Here is a 17036-nt window from a genome sequence, read left to right on the forward strand (position 1 = left end):
CTGTGTGTTCGTTTTTTTTCTTTTTTTTTGAATAGTTTACTAGTACTATCTGTTAACTCACCATTTGAAACTCAAGACTAACCCACAGTATTAATATATGTACAATGCTTCCACTAACATGCACTGTCCAATTTCATAAATATAAGTTTGTTACTTTTGCCTTTTACTACTTTGATCTCAATCATTATTGTGTGAAAGTTCACTCATCCAAAACCTCCGTCGTTTCCTGAACGATCAGCTGATGAGAGATGAGACAGCGGCAGCTGGCTGTACCAGCAGTACAAGTACTGAACCAGATTAGGCTGCTCATCTCAGTAGGCCATAAGCCTACATCCCAGGTGAACGAACGCGTTTGCTTCACGTGGCATTTCTCAGGTGATGGAACGGGAAATCATGGGCCACTCTTCTTCCTTCGTCCATGGCCGGTCGCTCGGAAGCGTGGGCTGTGGGACAGGAGCACTAGGCTCCTTCCGGCTTCCGCGCGCCTGTCCCCGTCCGGCATGCGTGTCTGCCCGCCTGGTTGAGAGGCGCGGCCACGACCGGGGCGGCGGCAGGTTCGCCTGCACTGTTCATTGGCTGCTATTCTGCAGGTCCATTTCATCATCTTCTTTCTTTTCCTTTTCTTTTTTTTTTGAAACCAAACCAACAGGATCAGACAGAGGCAACATATACTGAAGGTCCGGATCAATAGCACCTGGAACGCCTGATCACATTTGACAGTTTCTAGTTTCACCTCTACTGACGACAACACACTGTGTTGGTTTGTTGCAAATCAGATGATTTGGCACAGAAGAAAGACCAAAAGAAACCTGCGATGTCATTGGGCAATCTTTTCACAATCTTGCGCCACTTCCCGTGTGTTCCTTCTGATCTTGGATCAACGCGACTGGACCACCGCTGGCCTGATCCACCGAGACCCATAACAAAACCGTTCATTACGGGTTGGGCCGACGTTGTTATGGTCTTATGGGCCACGCAGCAACAAAACAAAACAATGCTGCCGCGCGGTGGTGCGTATGCGGCCCACAAAATATGCTACCACAGGTTGGCTAATTGGGCCGTCTCGTGAGCTTTTGGTGGGCTGCTACGTCCACTCCCGATTGCAACATGCCAGCACGCACTTCTGCCCTGGAGTCCGAGTCCAACTCAGGCGTCCTTGCAAAAAAAAAAAAAAAAGGCTCAGGCCTCCTGCCTGATCCGATTCCTAACCGCCGCGCCGCCTGATACAGGCTACAGAACCGAGCGAACCAAAGGAACAATAAATCGCAAACGCGGACACGATTCAGACGGCGAGCGCGACACAGGAATTTCGCCGGGCGACGACAATGGCAACGCCGCCGGCTACTACGACGATAGCAGCGGCGGCGGACGGGGCACCGGTGGCGTTACCCGCCGTGTCCATGGCGTCGCTGTACGTCGGTGATCTAGCTGGGAGCGTGGACGAGTCGGTGCTTATCGGAGTCTTCAGCCAGGTCGCTCCCGTCGCGACCGTGCGCGTCTGCCGGGACACCGTTAGCGGCGTCTCGCTCGGATACGGCTACGTCAATTTCCACTCGCGCCAGGACGGTAAGCGTCTTTGATGCGAACCTTATTAGCATCTGTGTACAGATATATTTGAATTAAAAAGGATTGGAGGTGCATGTAAGGTCACCAATTTGCACCTCTAGTCTAGCATCTGGTTGTTTGGTTCTTAGCTAGGGTTCTTTTATGATGTTGTGTTAAAAGGGGATTTTGGCACTGTGTGGTTTATTTTAATCACAGCTTAGCAATCGGTCTCAACGTTTTTCTCATTAAGATAAGGTTTGTGTTCCATGTGATGATTAATCTAGGTTGAAGTGTTTGGATTTAACTTAATAGACCCTCATCAATTAAATTGATTACTCATGGCCATAGGTTGTCTAGGCTGTGATCAGACAAATTCAGAAGTCTGACATTTGCATATGCATATACATACTTTGATACTTGTGCAGGCATGTAACATGGTTAAAGGATAGGCTAGTTTTGTACACATTACCATGTAATAATTCTGTTTCAGGGAATATCAATATTGATTAGCATGTTCGACTATTTATTCCATTCCAACATCGAGCATATAGAGTGAGACTGACCAATATACTTTGATACTTTGCTATAATTTTGAGCTTAAGTTATATAGTTTATTATTGTCATAACTTGGCATTTCATGCTTTCAGCTGTCCGTGCTCTAGAAGCTTTGAATTTTGCTCCCTTGAATGGAAAGAACATCAGACTTATGTTCTCAAACAGAGATCCAAGCTTGCGGAAGAGTGGACGTGCTAATGTTTTTGTTAAAAATCTTGAAGCTAGCATTGACAGCAAGAGTTTGTATGACATGTTTTCATCTTTTGGCACCATCCTATCATGCAAAGTTGCCACTGATCCATCCACTGGTCAGTCGAAAGGATATGGTTTTGTACAGTACGAGAGTGAGGAATCCGCTCAAGATGCGATCAATCGGCTTAATGGGATGCTTGCAGACGATAAAAAAATCTTTGTGGGCCTACACATGCGCCGCCAGAATAGAGAAGTCAAGTTCACTAATGTGTATATAAAGAACTTGCCATCTGAGTTCACTGATGATGATTTGCGCCAGGAGTTTGCACCATTTGGTGAAATTACTAGTGCTGTAGTCATGAGACATTCTGATGGTGCCTCTAAATGTTTTGGTTTTGTAAATTTTGAGAAACCAGAATATGCTGCCAAAGCAGTTCAAAAGCTCAATGGAAAATCTATGGACGATAAGGTCTTATATGTTGGAAGGGCTCAGAAGAAAGCAGAAAGACAGGCTGAGTTACGAGCGAAATTTCAGCAAGGGAGCTATGGTAAAGTTGAGAAACCTCAAGGGATTAATTTGTACTTGAAAAATATTGATGATAGTATCAGTAATGAGGAGCTGAAGAAGTTGTTTGAAGAATTTGGCGAGATAACATCATGCACGGTAATTTTTCTATGGTTGTTTTGGTCTTCTTTTTCATTTAAGGGACAAAAGAACCACACATTCAATAGCTAGCGTTAGTATTCATCGTGTTTGTTTTTGACAATTCTTTAGGTCATGGTTGATTCTAAAGGACGGAGCAAGGGTTCAGGCTTTGTGTCGTTTACTGCTGCTGAAGCTGGCTATAGTGCTGTAAGTTACATCTGATTCTGACTTTTTAATAATTTGTCAGAATGGTTTCTAATGTTTGATGTTTCTAATACTAACATACTTCTAATTAATGTTACATGCCAGATTAATGGAATGAATGGTAAGATGGTTGCAAATAAACCACTATATGTTGGTTTGCATCAACCTAAGGACCAAAGAAGAGCAATGCTAACGGTATGTGACTGTGTGCCGACCGTTTCTTTTTTTTTTCAAGTGACATTTTACACATTTAGGATTGGCGTTTTATTCTTCCTACTATAGTCACTTCTCTAGCATGACTATACGTGCCTTTGTTTCCAAATCTTTGACTTTCCCTTTCTGAACATTTTTAGGATCGCTAGATTGCTGGTATCTTTCTATTATATAAATGATGGAAAGCCATAACACCAGAAAAGACAGTTGTGTATTTGTATGCTAATGTTGATTAAAATGACACCATTCTTTTAGCATTTACTAGCAAATATGCTCGTGCGTTGCTATGGTCGAAGATTAATGCATACATTATTGCTTGTTGCTTGTTTTAGAAATAGTAGAGATAGAGATTAGGATTCCGATCGACGGATCAAGAATCATCGCTTGCTTTAGAAATAGTAGAGATAGAGATAGAGATTTATCCACTACTGAATCTAAGGATATATTTACAAATGTCATTGCTCATTTATTTCAAATGCCATTAATGTTACCATGAGTACGCAATGATGTTGAACTCATTTTTGCTAGGCACATTTTGCTCAACGTAGCCTAGCCATGGCAGCTGCTCCCTACGCTGCGCCCCAGCAGGTTTACGTTGGTCACCCTGCACCTGGGCAAATCCCACAGCAGGCTCCTGTCTTTGGATTTCCGCAACACTTCCCAGGGATGGGGCCTGGCGCTCCAGTTATGATGCCACACAGCATGCAGAGGCCACTGCATCCTGGCCAGAGGATGGGTGCTCGTCATGGAGCAATGTCGCCCCAGATGTATCGGCAGCACCAGGTAGTACATATCTCTGCATTCATCAGATGTGTTCTAATCCAAGACATGGCACCCTGCCACCAGATCATGTCTGGCATTTCACACTGTTTCTTGTGCTAATACTGCTGGCGTCTCGTGCTCAGATGATGATCCACCCGAACGCCAACCAGGGCGTCAGGTACATGCCGAATGCCAGGAACGGGGCTTACCCTGCAACGCTGCCTCAGGGCTTCCCAGGTGCGGCGCCCTCTCTGAAACAGGATGGCAGCAGCCTTACTAACGCTCTAGCTTCCGCTAGCCCGGAAGACCAACAGCAGGTAACCATATGATTCCCTTCCACCGTTGGCATGCCGAATTGTCGACCATGAGCAGCAACTCAAGATTTTGGATTGACCTTTTTCGTTTCTTGTGCAGATGCTGGGCAACAAGCTGTACCCACTGGTGGAGCAGCTCGATCCTGTCCAAGCCGCCAAGGTGACAGGGATGCTGCTCGAGATGGACAAGTTGGAGATCCTGCACCTCCTGGAGTCTCCGGAGGCTCTCCGGGCCAAAGTCAGTGAAGCCATGCTGGTTCTGCAGCGATCCCAGGCCGGAGCCTCTGCCGACCCTACGCCCGCGGCTAACGCGCCAAGTCCGGACGCCTGAGCCATTGATGAACTCGCGTAGCAATAAAGAAGCATTTGCCTAGGATTTTAGGGAATTCTTCAGTACTTACCCATGCAGCGCGGAACCGTGTGTTGTTATGTACCCTTTGCTTATTTGTTCAATGGTTAGGAACTTAGTGTCCTAGATTCTAGGAATGGAGCCGCTCTATTCCGTGTTCGGTAAACTGGAATCGGTTGCAGAGTGAATTGGAACAGAGCGGCTCCATCGTGTGTTTGGTTGAGGAGTCAAGTGAAGTAGAAAATAATCACATTCTCATGTCTTAGCTAAATAATCAATCAAAAAATACTAATAACATCATAACATCATAACATATAATCCAAAGATTACAGCTCCTTAAGATCCATCATAACATAACATATAGAATAAACCACGTCATCACGACATGCATATAATCCAAAGTGCCTTGTTTATGGATACAATCAAAAGCATGACATACAAGTTCATATCACCCAAAATAAAGTCTTGCTATCATTTGCTAATTAGCAAACCTACATATTAGCATTAATGAACTCAGTAACCATAGAGAGCTTGTACAGCAATGGCGCATCCACAAAGCCATGTGTAACATTAGGATGGTTCAACAAATAAGAATAGTACTTAGCCTTTTGCTCAAGCTCAAAACCAGGAAGGCTATCCACAGCTTCAAACAAACTCGGTGGCAAAGCTTTCTTTGATGCTGCATCTCGTATGGCACTAGCTAGGGTTTGAGTACCATGATCAAAGGTTTGAACCAAAGGATCAGCTCCATTGTCATCCTTCTTAGCTCTCTTGGAGGGCCTATTGCCTGAAGCCGCCGTGTCATCTTTATCAATAGTAGAACTAGATGGTGTCCCAACATTCATCTCATTCTTTTGTGTATCATCTTCAACATCTACAACAAGAGGTTCACTTGAGGTCTTCATAAATTGCCCTGTTGGAACACTATCACCAAAGATTGTAGCTAGATTGCCATAGTATGGAAGAGGTTTGTTTATATACTCATCATCACCCTTATTTCTCTCCTTTCCGCTCTCATCCTATCATTGGACAAGGTAATTAGTACCTACAGGACAACAATAATGACAAAAGAAAATATACAAGTACAATAAAGTTATTACCTTAAAATAACTTGTGTACATCTCATGATCATAACGGATGATAAAGTTCTCTTCATCCCAAACAGCACCACTCTTGCTCCTAAGTTGATTGATCCTAATGTACTTTTTCTTCAATATTTTCAAGTGGTTGGAAATCTGTTCATGTGTTCTATTGATCTTAAAATGTTCATTCAAAGCCTTAGCACAAGCATTGAGATGAACTCTCTTGAAACCACTTGATGTTTTGGAACCATCAGCTACAAGATTAGCAAGAAAAATTTGCACAAAAGTGGACTGACTTGCTATCCAAACAGTGCCACCTTTTACCTCTCCCTCCATTGTATCAAGCTTTAAATTGAAAGAAAAGTAAACTAAATTTCAGCAATATAAATAGTACAAAGTAAATCTGATTTCATCATTAAATGAAACAACAGATACATAGGTTCATAGAAAAAAATACATAGGTTCATAGAAACAAAACATACATAGCCTCATACAAATAAAAGAGTACATAGGTTCATGCAAACAAATAAAAAGATACATAACTCATGAAGTATTGGAATAATATTGCTGACGGTCTGCCCACATGGCATTGGCAAGTTCTTGCCTAAAATTAACCATGAAGGCATATTCCGTTGCTTGTCCATATGTTGATGTTTGATGGATAATACTAGGGAGGTCATCATTTTCAGATATAATTAAATCATCACCGCCATCTTCTATGACCCATTATGAATAATGCAAGCAGCAACAACAACTTCTACTTGGGTAGGGAAGGGAAAAAATGGTATTGTATCATCAAGAATTTTGAATCGCCTCTTCAAAGAACCAAATGCACGCTCTACTGTAACCCTAAGAGATGAGTGCCTAAGGTTGAACAATTCCTTCTCATTTTGTACGGGGTTGCTACCCCACTCATTCAAGTGGTACCTCACACCACGATAAGGAGGCAGAAAACCCGGTTTGGCTCCATATCCGGCATCAACTAGGTAGAACTTGCCTATCATATAAGGATATGTATGTGAGGTACATTAGTCATTATATACAATGGGTTAGTGTAAATGAGCTACTCAAATTTTATTGTACCTTCGGGAACACGAATACCATTTGGGCGTTCTAAAGCATCTCGTAAAATTGAGGCGTCATGGGCTGTTCCCTCCCAACCAGCTATAACAAATGTGAACCGTAGATCAAAGTCTACGGCTGCCATTACATTTTGCGTAGTGTAACTCTTCCTACCACGAAATGCAGCCTCCATTTCCTTAGGAACAGACGCTCGAATATGTGTGCCATCAATAGCTCCAATACAATCCTATTTTAGCATTACAATGAGAATGTGTAAGGCCTCAAAAGTGTACCTAGAATCAATAAAATTTATGCAAACAAACCAACCACTACCTTAAAATAAGGATCCCATCGTGGGTTCCCTTGAATTTTAGATGGTGTCGCCGATGATGGTGGCTTAATGGAGTCGTTGCGTAGCTCTCCAATTGCATGAAGCACTTTATTGAAGTACCGACTAACGGTTTCTCCGGACCTACCAAAATTAGTGGCAACTACCCTATTCCTAACATTGTAGCCAATTGTGTGCAAAAACATAGCAACTTGCTGCTCAACACACATGTGTGTAGTGTCTTCTAATAAACCTCTATCACTAAAAAGTTTACAAAAGCAAAAGAACAATGCTCTATTAAGCCTAAGCATATTGACACAAGTAACATCACACTTCCAAATTTTATCATTAAGGTACTCAAACCTCCTCCTATCCCTCTCATCAATTGGAGCATATCTAATTTGTCCTACGGGTGTATGACCGTGGTGTTTTCTTTTTCTACTTTTAATAACCATTGCCATCATCGAAAGCAACACATGAGCAGCAGCTATAAAGACAATAAGCTGATCATCCTCATCCATCTATATATTATTAGACAACAAAGAAAAAAAATACCAATCCACAACACATGAAGATAATATAATCCATTGTTAATGTAGAGGTATGTTTCGTGTTAGAAGTATACCTTAGCTGCAGTTGTTCCTGACTATTCCTCTTGCTCTGCCAATCTGATTTCCCTATTCAAAATAAAAGACATGAATTAGTTGCTAATCAATAAAGACTTAAGAATGAGGGAGAACGAGGCCATGGCGTAGGGAGGAGGAGGAGGCCGGCCATGGTGTAAGAATGAGGGAGAAGGAGGAGGCCATGGCGCAGGGGAGGAGGAGGCAGCCATGGCGCAGGGGAGGAGGAGGCGGCCATTGCGCAGGGGAGGAGGAGGCGGCCATGGCGCGGGGGAGGAGGAGGCGGCGCAGGGGAGGAGGAGGCGGCCATGGCGCAGGGGAGGAGGAGGCGGTGCAGGGAGGAGGAGGAGGTCAGATCTGGCCATGGCGGTGCGGGTCGGCCGGCCTGGGCGTAGGGGACGAGGAGGCGGCGCGGGTCAGACCTGGCCGGCGCACAGCTTCCTTGCTCCGGCCATGGCCAGGGGAGGAGGGGGGAGGAGGAGGCGCCGCGGGCTGGGCGCCATGGGAGCACGGGAGGGAGAACGAACATGGACAGGAGAGCGAGGCGAGGCAGGAGCGAGTGCGGAGCGGAGCGGCTCCGTCCGCCCGATTTTCTGGAGCGGCCTCGTTCGGCATCTGAGGAGAATATTCCCCGTCGGGAGCCGCTCCGCTCCACGAGTCTGGCAGCCAAACATCTGCAAAAGTAGGATGGAACGGCTCCGTTCCAGTTCGCTCCTCAACCAAACACTACCTAACTGAACCTTAGTATTCAGTGTCTTGGTTTTTATTTGTTTCAGGATACTCTGGTTTGGCTGCTTATTTCTGTGTCGAAATAGCATAGCTTCTAATGCAATTTTCTCCAAATGTACCTTTTTCATATAAATTACACTATTATACTCCATGAATTAGATTATAATCAAAATGGCTAAAGCTCAATTTGCTGCTTTTACATTTCAATTCTTGCATGTTCATCATTTAAGCGTAAGTTATAATGTATTCAGTTAGAGGAAATGAAATAGTACTGTCACACACGGTTTTTAAAGGACAAAACCGAATGCATAACTATATGTATATCAGAATCAAGTTCCATGCATATAGTGACTTCATTAGTGAATAATCAGCAACAGTATCACGAAAAGAGAATTAAAAGACTATAAAGATTATCAGAGTTATACCGCTTATCGTGAAAACGAAGACTCCAAATTTCATAGGCAATCGACCGGGGGTTGCGCAAGACTAGAACTCATCATCATCTTCAAAAGACTTTACATCACTTTCTCCTCTGAGCAACAATTATAACAAGCGAGAGTACACTTATGGTTGGTACTCAGCAAGTATTGGGAATTATATGACATGAAGACCAAAAGTAAGGAAAGGTTGACTGGCTTACTGCGATAAGCAATTTTAGTTGGTCAAGTTTTATTAGCATCTGATTACTAAGGTATAAGTTCATACCAAAACCCACATTAAAAGAAAATGAGAAGAGATATAGCATAAGCATAACCACAACCATAAACATGGTCCACGATAGCCATAACCATAAACATGGTCCACGATAACCATAACCATAACCATGGTCCACGATAACCATAACCATAACCATAACCATGATCCATGATTTAATTCATCTTCAAGTTCAATTAATCATGTGAGGGTCCAAGCCGCTCTTAACCGTGAGCACAGCTGATATATCAGTTTTCACTCTGCAGAGGTTGTACACTTTACCTACAATTCGTGTCTCCCGATTTGCCCGAGGTAGCTAGTCTCTTAAACACTTCTGTGACACCCTAGGTGTCAAATTTGTATCACACTAGGGAAGGAATTGTAATAGATATGTTGAATTATATGAAATTTGGGTGTTTATATGAAAATAAGGACTTATGTGTAATTTTTTGCAAAAGTATGAGTCCTTTTATGCAAAATATTTGAAGTACAAAAGTAACTTTCAAAGTTTACTTAGGGCCAAAGTGTAAGAATGCAATTTATCATGACATCACATGAAAACTTGCAATTATGTCCAAAACTGCATAAAATCTACCTCAATAAGGATAAAACCTTATTAAATTTAACTTTAGTTCAAAGTTTAGAATTAAAGCTTTGTACTTTGAGTTTTTGAACTTGAACCCTAAAGCAATGTTGTAGGGTTTGAAAAATCCTACAACTTCTATTTTGATCATTTTTTCATTAGAGATTTGGATCAGTGGAAAATTTTAGTTTACAGTAGGGTCCCTTGACTTTTCTGTTTTTCCAAATGAGTCCCTCGGAACCCCCCCCCCCCCCCCCTCTTCTTCCTCTAGCACCTTCTGCTCCTCTCTGCCGCCGGCGCAGAGCACCCCCTGCCGCCGCTGTGCTGCCGCTGCCGCACCGCCACTACCACCTCCTGCTTCCCCTCGCCTCCACGCGTCGCCACCCCTCTGTTGGCCGTCCCTGCGCGTGCCACGACTGCCAGGAGCACTGCTCGGTCGCCAGCTCGCCGCCGCCATGGCAAGGACCCGAGCGACCCTTCTTGGCTTCTTTTCTTCTGCCCATGACCTTCTCCAACTCCTGCCCGACTCATTCTTGCTCTTTCTCCTCATGCACAGTGCCCCGTACCCCCGAACACCACCGCCGCCCTTTCCTCCAGTCCGGTGAGCTACTGGCCACCGTGGGTCGCCGCCGTCGATCACCCATTGCCCCTACCGACCCCCTAGCGAGCTTCCCCATCACCTGCTCGTGCTCACCAGCCAATAACCACCATCAAATTCCCGCCGGAGCGCCACCACCGGTGACCGCCGCCGCCACCGCCCCCTGTTCGCTGTGGAGCACCCCTCCCCGACCTTCCTCGGCTCCAATCAACCCCGCATCTACCTTCCCCACGATGCACTGATGCTTCCCGACCCCCTTCCTCGCCGCTCACGACCGCCGGAACGCCACCGCCGCCACCCGCCGTCGCCGCCTGGAGCTGAGCTCCGTGGCCGGCCCGCCTCCGACCACCCCAGCTCCACCCGAACGCCGGCCGAGGTCCCTCTCCACTTCCTTGTGCTCCTCCACCCCTGGCCCCTCGCCGCCGGCGACCACCATCGCCGGAAACACGGCCACCGCCGCCTCCTCTGTTCCCAATTCCAGCCAAGGGCCAAATTGCGAGCCCCCAATTCTTTCCAGCGTCCCCGGTGCAAGTTTCCAGGGGCCTGTCTGCAAAGTTCTTTTTCCTTCTCCTTTTCAAAAACAGCAAATTTGTAAATTCAGTTATAAATCATAGAAAAATCAGAAAAATACAAACTAAATTTTTTTGGATTTCTTGTTCTAAGATCTACAACTTTCCTTACAGGTTGACCTTCAATTTCTAAATAGTTTGTTTTCTCTAATTTAAATGTTAGTTTAAGTGGTTGCAAACTTTGAAAATGCTTAGTAAATTGTAGAACATTCAGAAAAATGTCAAACCAGTTGGGTTTGAATCCTTGTGTTAAGTACTACAACTTTGGTATTGTGATCATGAGATGAATATATGTATTTTGTGCTGCTATTTAATTAAGTAGCTAATAGGTACTTGAATTAGAACTTTTGATCCATAGCAGTGCTGAGGTTCCAATTTGACACATAAGATGTATGTGCCATAAGTGGAGCTGTGTAAAATTTGGAATCCTAGCACAGCCTTCTAGCTATGATGTTTAGATAATTTTGCTTTATGTTGATAAAAGTTTCATAATTTAATTCCAGATGCATCTTTTTATTATTATAGCTGAAATTTTTACCTTAGTTTTGTTTCAGCATGTACAATTCTAGATAAAAGTTTGAGAGTCAGAACACTAGTGTAACTTTAGTAATAAATTTAAGCTTAGCTTCAAAGGAAATCTATGAACAGTAGTTCTAGCTCATGAAAAATTATGAAAATAAAGCAGAATGATGTCTTTAGGTAGTATGGCATGTCCACAAATTTTCAACCTATAATCATATGTGAAACAGCCAGGATAAATAGAACTTGATATAGTAATGTTATGTTCCTAACTTAGGGTTTGTTTAAATTAAGCATAGTAAGCCCATAATTAAGTAATAACCTAAGGTTATTAAAGATAATTAGTGAGTCAAATAAATAAAGTTGTTAAGTGTAATTAGTTTGATAGTTTAAGATAACCACACATGCTACCTAATATGGTTAGTTTAGATGTTTAGGATAGGCAACCATGTTACTTAATATAACTAGGTAGTTTAATTAATACCCGATAAATGACTGCCCAGTAAAGGGGAACTGTGTTGTTGGTTAGTATGTAATGTAATTTCTTTGGATTGCAACTTTATCGTGAAGTGAAATGAAAGTGTATGCATCCATTGAACCACATCTTTGCATATCATATAGACTCAACCACTCTCGCCGACGGAGACTACGAACTGATCCCAGAACCAGAAGTGGAAATTTCTGAAGACCCCGGGAACATCGTCGGAAATCTAACTGAAGCTGCAAACCAAAGTTCGGAAAACTTTGACACTCCTGCCCCCCAGCCCCACTCAAGAAGGCAAGCCCCGGACATAAACCCGCTATTTTATTTACGCTGCAATCTACATTTATATATATATAGTTGTGCATTATATTCTTAGGAGTTGTCTGGAAACCCTAGCTGCATATTCCTAGGAACCGATGTACTAAATACCAGAACTTGAGTCCGAATAGCTGCTATGCTAATAGGACCGGTAGAAGTTGAGTGATTGCCTGTCACTCATGAGCTTTATAGGAATTGTAGTGTTTACATTCCTGTAATCACTATAAGGATGACGGACGGGATTTATATGAAGTATCATGGTTGAGATGATACCCCGTCTATGTTGATGAATTTGGCTAAGATCGCAGTGTGTGGTAGCAGTGGTTAAGCGTTTGAAAGTACTAGCCACATGCCGTGAAATATGGTAAGCGGTAGGCCTAGTAACCAATCGGCCCGGCAAGTGGACATACCTCCCACCACTCGTATTTGGTTTTTCCGGTTACTCGCTTCGACGTGTGGGAATACGTGTTGCAGGGCAACCAGGAGTACGGTCATGTAGTTGCGCTATAGACGTACGTCCTGCACATTGGATGTGTGTATGGTCCTGTAGCCGCTTGTGGTGGATCTCATCCACGAGTCGGAATGAAAGGCAAACGGTTGCTTCGGAACAATTGTTGGATGTTCCAAGCGTGTGAGTTAGGTTTACCCTTGCAAGGTTGAAATTCGATTCAAAATCGTCCGTTTCTCGCGGAGATTGAGACTGCTTGATCCCTTTGCCACATAGAGTAACAAGAGCAACTTTATGGTTATCAAAGATGATGTTTGTTTAAAGATCCTATCATGCTTGAGTAATTATAGTTGCTTACCTAGAATGGATAATCAACTAGAACCTGAAAGCTAAAATTTGAAATTAAGGATCTACTCTTTGTTGCTTTTCAACTGAAAACTATACCCAAAACCACTAAAGGCCTTCATAAGTCTAGCTACATGGCTAGGTATACCATGAAATGGGTAAGTCTTGCTGAGTATTAGAGTACTCAGCCTTGCGATATGACTTTATTTCAGGTAATGTCTCTGAAGAACCTACTCTTCCCATGCCTTGGCCCTATGCACTTCCCGATGGTTGGTCCATGGAATGGGACCCGTCCCCGGCCAACACTGATCCTACCGAGTGATGTCATGCCAGGACTTAGCATGATGTCCGTACTAGCCACGTGTATAATGGTCGTGTTTCTAATTCCGCTGCCATAATCTTGCAAACTTTGAACTGGTTTGTAATAAATTCTATCAGTTTGAGAACTGATACTACTTTTAGAAATTCTTGTAATATAAATACTTGTGATATAAAATATGATGGCAATTGTATCTCTGGACTCGCTTTCGTGCGAGGTACCTTGTTTGATCCTACATTCTGTGGTTTATCGGGACGTTACCCGACAGGCCAAGGGGTTACACCGTTTGAAGTACGTTGGAGCCCTTGAGAGTGGACTTGCGTACTTGAGCCAGTGTAATTCAGGTTGGTTCTGCCACAACTTCCAAGGTGAGTGGCAAGAGATTCACTACGAGGTCTTTATAAAGATTCCCTAACTTATGACAATCTACTAAGGTTTCAAGTCAAAGCGGTCATAACTTCCCTAATGAGACAGATGTCTTAACTAGGACCATATCATACCATCAAGAGAACCGAGCTATACCCCGACGATGCAACCCCTCTTGCTCTTTCAGTAAGATTATCATAAGCTAGAGTCTCTAATTAATTAGCCAAGACCAGAGCCATATAGTATTGTGGTTGCACTATTTTCCTGGGTGGTTCTCCATATTCAAATTAAAACATATAATCTTGTGATCAACAACACAAAGAGCATGAACATGGATAAAAACAGGTGTAGTATCATCATTATCATCATCATGGTTATATTATTCCCAAACCGGAACCAGTTATAGCAACTAAGCAATAGCTACCCAATAATAAAGGTAAAACCCATGTTGACAAGGAATGATCATAAAGACTAGGCATATCCTTAATTAGGATTCATGAAAATTAGGACACATGCATCCATATAAAAAAAGTTATATTTATTGTGATTATTAGGATAAAAGCATGGTCAAGAAAATACTTGCCTTTCTTTTAGAGAATAGCTGCTCATAGTCTTCAATTCTTATTCTTAAAACTCTAAATCTTTAAAACTCTTGGATCACGCTCCTTCTAACATCATACAAGCATCGGGCCCAAGCATACAAGCAAGCAAACAAACAAGAACGACTAAGAATAGATACAGCAAACAATATGAAAGCGTTTAAAAGAACGTACAAAAGGATACGGCTCTTGCTACGGTCACGAGAACAAAAGAAACGCGGAAAACGGAGCTAGGGTTGAAAAGATGCAGTTATCGGAAGATTTATATTACAAAAGAAATAAAAAACTATATGCTTTCATTTATTTTAATTTAGAAAATTAATATAAAAGATATAAAAGAAAAAATATCTCTAATTATAAATAACTTATATTATATTTGCATTTATAAAGACGAGATACAACTTAATCAAATTTTTATATATAATTGTCTATGTACGAATTATCCGAATTAAACAATTAATTATAAAAGAAACTAGTGAGAGCATATAAACGCATAACCTCATATGATTCATGTTGAACTAGCAAATTAAATTACAAACATATTTAAGTTGATATTGATCAAATTAACATTAATTATGAAAACCGGAGTAAAGACTTAATTGGATTCCATTTCAAAAAACTAGATGAGAGGATATTATTCAAAATAAATTGATATCTAATTTTAAAAATAGGAATTACGGTATAACAACACTACTAAACAATAGCTTAGGGTTTTAAAAGACTAACGCAAAAGGAACGGATCGAAACGGATCTAAAACGCGGAAATTATGTATAAAGCAGTGCTGCAGGGACCTATACATAATTAACTATAGCTTTCAGGGGTTAGCAGAAAAGAAATACTAGACTTAGAAAATAGTGCTTGCAAATACAGAAAAGTTTAGGGTTAGATCTGAAAAATTCTATGGTGGGGCTGGATTGAGAGGATGTAATAGATCTAGGGGGTTTTCTAAAAATTTCACCAGATATAGAAATTTACACGATAATTACAGAATCTTACAGGGACTAAATTGCGAAAGCTCGGAACAGCACAGTCATGGCGGCGGCCACAAGATCGCGGGAAGTGGGGCAAATGAAAGAGGATGATGAGGGGATTCCATTCCATACCTAACTTACTGCGGAGATGCATTGTGGTGATCGAATTTTGCGGAGAAAGATGCGGCGGCTGTTCTGTTCATCTGTTCTGGGCTTCTGTTTATGGTGGCAGTGCTCCTGCTGTGTGGCGGCGATAGTGCAGGCTCGGCAGGGGGCGCAGGGTGCTCGGCAAGGCCGCCGGCGTCCTGTGGCGCGGCAACAGGAGGGGGCAGCACGGGCAGGGACGGCGGCATCCTGTGGTGCACGAGCAGGGCCGGCCTGCTGTTCTGTTCCTGCGGTTCCTGTTCTGGTGGCGCTAGCTGGGGGTGGCACAGGGGCGGCGCAGGAGGAGACGAGGCGTAGGAGGGCGCTGCTGGCCTGGTGGTGCGCGGGTACACGGGCAGCGCGGCAGCAGGATAGGGCATGGCGCAGGGGGGAAAGGAGCAGGGGCTCAGGCGCCTGAAGAGAAGAACGGGAGGGCCTGGGCGCTCGGGGAGGTCATGGCGGCGGTACTGCAGGAGCGCACGCGAAGATGATGCGCGGCAGCAGGGAGATGCGGCGGCGTTGCATAGGAAAAAGATTACGCGCAGGAGATCATGCTGCGGCTTGAGGGTTTTGGCTCGCTATGTGGGCAGTAGAGCCGCGATGCAGAGGCTACGGGGAAGGAATGGTGCAGGCCAGTTTAAATAGACCTAGACATATCGGGCTGGGCTCAAACTCGGACGAGGACAAGGACGCGGCGACGCATCAGGCTGGGACTCCGTTCTTGAGTCCGTATTGCCCACGGGAGATAAGATTGGGCTGACCAGCGGGTCCCATAATTTAACGAGCAAAAAGAGAGGATAGAAGAGGTAACGGAAAGAGGAAACGGGAATGGCCGAGCGAGTTCGGTTATGGGCCGAAACAGGTTTGGGCGAGGGCCGAACATGGAAACAAGCTGATAGCGCTGGTTGAACGTGAACGAGTTATTCGGGAGCATGGAAAAGAGAAGGAAAGGAGAAGGAAAGGATCAGACCGAGTTGTTGGGGCTGACGGTGATCGAACGTCGTCGGAAAAACACTGAATACGAGCCATGAAGTGTCGTTTTCAAGCATGTCTTGATCGGGGAGAAAGGTTAGAGAATCGGAAGCTCGATGGGGCATCTTAAGGATTCGACGAGGACAAGGTTAAAAGGATGTACTATAAAGATACGGCTCGGTCTGACTACGATGAGAATCAAAATAGAAATATTTTCCAGAACACATTTTTTAAGTTTAAAATAAATCTAGAAAAGTTCAGATAAATATTTCAAACCACGAAAAATATATCCAGAAAAATCCCAAAATTTTCCGAGGAAAACTCGGGAGGTAATTTTAGGATACGAGGAATCCAAACAGAATATTTGGACTTCATGAAAAAAAATTTAGAGCTTTCCAAATAATAAAATAAATGGATCTAGCTCTAGAATAAATAGAATAATTGCCAGAAAAATCTATAAAATTCTCGGAAAATCCTATTGAAAGATGAACATATTGTAAGAG

At 43.3% G+C, this 17036-nt stretch overlaps 2 protein-coding genes and 1 pseudogene across 2 annotated transcripts; 1 reads left to right on the forward strand and 2 right to left on the reverse strand.

Moving 5' to 3' along the window:
• The first annotated feature begins 1400 nt into the window (after positions 1–1400).
• Positions 1401–4762, forward strand: LOC112890300 (polyadenylate-binding protein 3-like). The gene is made up of 7 exons (XM_025957214.1): positions 1401–1566; positions 2193–2956; positions 3068–3145; positions 3248–3337; positions 3884–4138; positions 4261–4434; positions 4532–4762. Exons 1-7 carry the CDS (start codon positions 1401–1403, stop codon positions 4760–4762), a joined length of 1758 nt encoding a protein of 585 aa, XP_025812999.1.
• Positions 4763–5271: 509 nt separating this feature from the next.
• On the reverse strand, positions 5272–6198 carry LOC112890301. Its single transcript, XM_025957215.1, has 2 exons — positions 5881–6198; positions 5272–5799 (listed from the first exon to the last, which is right to left on the reverse strand). The coding sequence occupies exons 1-2, from the start codon at positions 6196–6198 to the stop codon at positions 5272–5274; spliced, it is 846 nt and encodes a 281-aa protein (XP_025813000.1).
• Positions 5788–7164, reverse strand: LOC112890253 (annotated as a pseudogene).
• Between the last annotated feature and the right edge of the window lie 9872 nt (positions 7165–17036).

Source organism: Panicum hallii, chromosome 4, assembly GCF_002211085.1.
Source record: "Panicum hallii strain FIL2 chromosome 4, PHallii_v3.1, whole genome shotgun sequence".
NCBI classification, from domain to species: domain Eukaryota; kingdom Viridiplantae; phylum Streptophyta; class Magnoliopsida; order Poales; family Poaceae; genus Panicum; species Panicum hallii.

What these genes read in the sequence shown, in the direction of transcription:
- LOC112890300 (XM_025957214.1), top strand. Translation starts at nt 1,401, where the DNA reads ATGGCGTCGCTGTACGTCGGTGATCTAGCTGGGAGCGTGGACGAGTCG. An exon ending in TTTCCACTCGCGCCAGGACG is followed by an intron (nt 1,567 to 2,192) that starts GTAAGCGTCTTT and finishes TCATGCTTTCAG; the next exon opens with CTGTCCGTGCTCTAGAAGCT. An exon ending in AAAGAAGAGCAATGCTAACG is followed by an intron (nt 3,338 to 3,883) that starts GTATGTGACTGT and finishes CATTTTTGCTAG; the next exon opens with GCACATTTTGCTCAACGTAG.
- LOC112890301 (XM_025957215.1), bottom strand. Translation starts at nt 6,198, where the DNA reads ATGGAGGGAGAGGTAAAAGGTGGCACTGTTTGGATAGCAAGTCAGTCC. An exon ending in TGTACACAAGTTATTTTAAG is followed by an intron (nt 5,800 to 5,880) that starts GTAATAACTTTA and finishes GTCCAATGATAG; the next exon opens with GATGAGAGCGGAAAGGAGAG.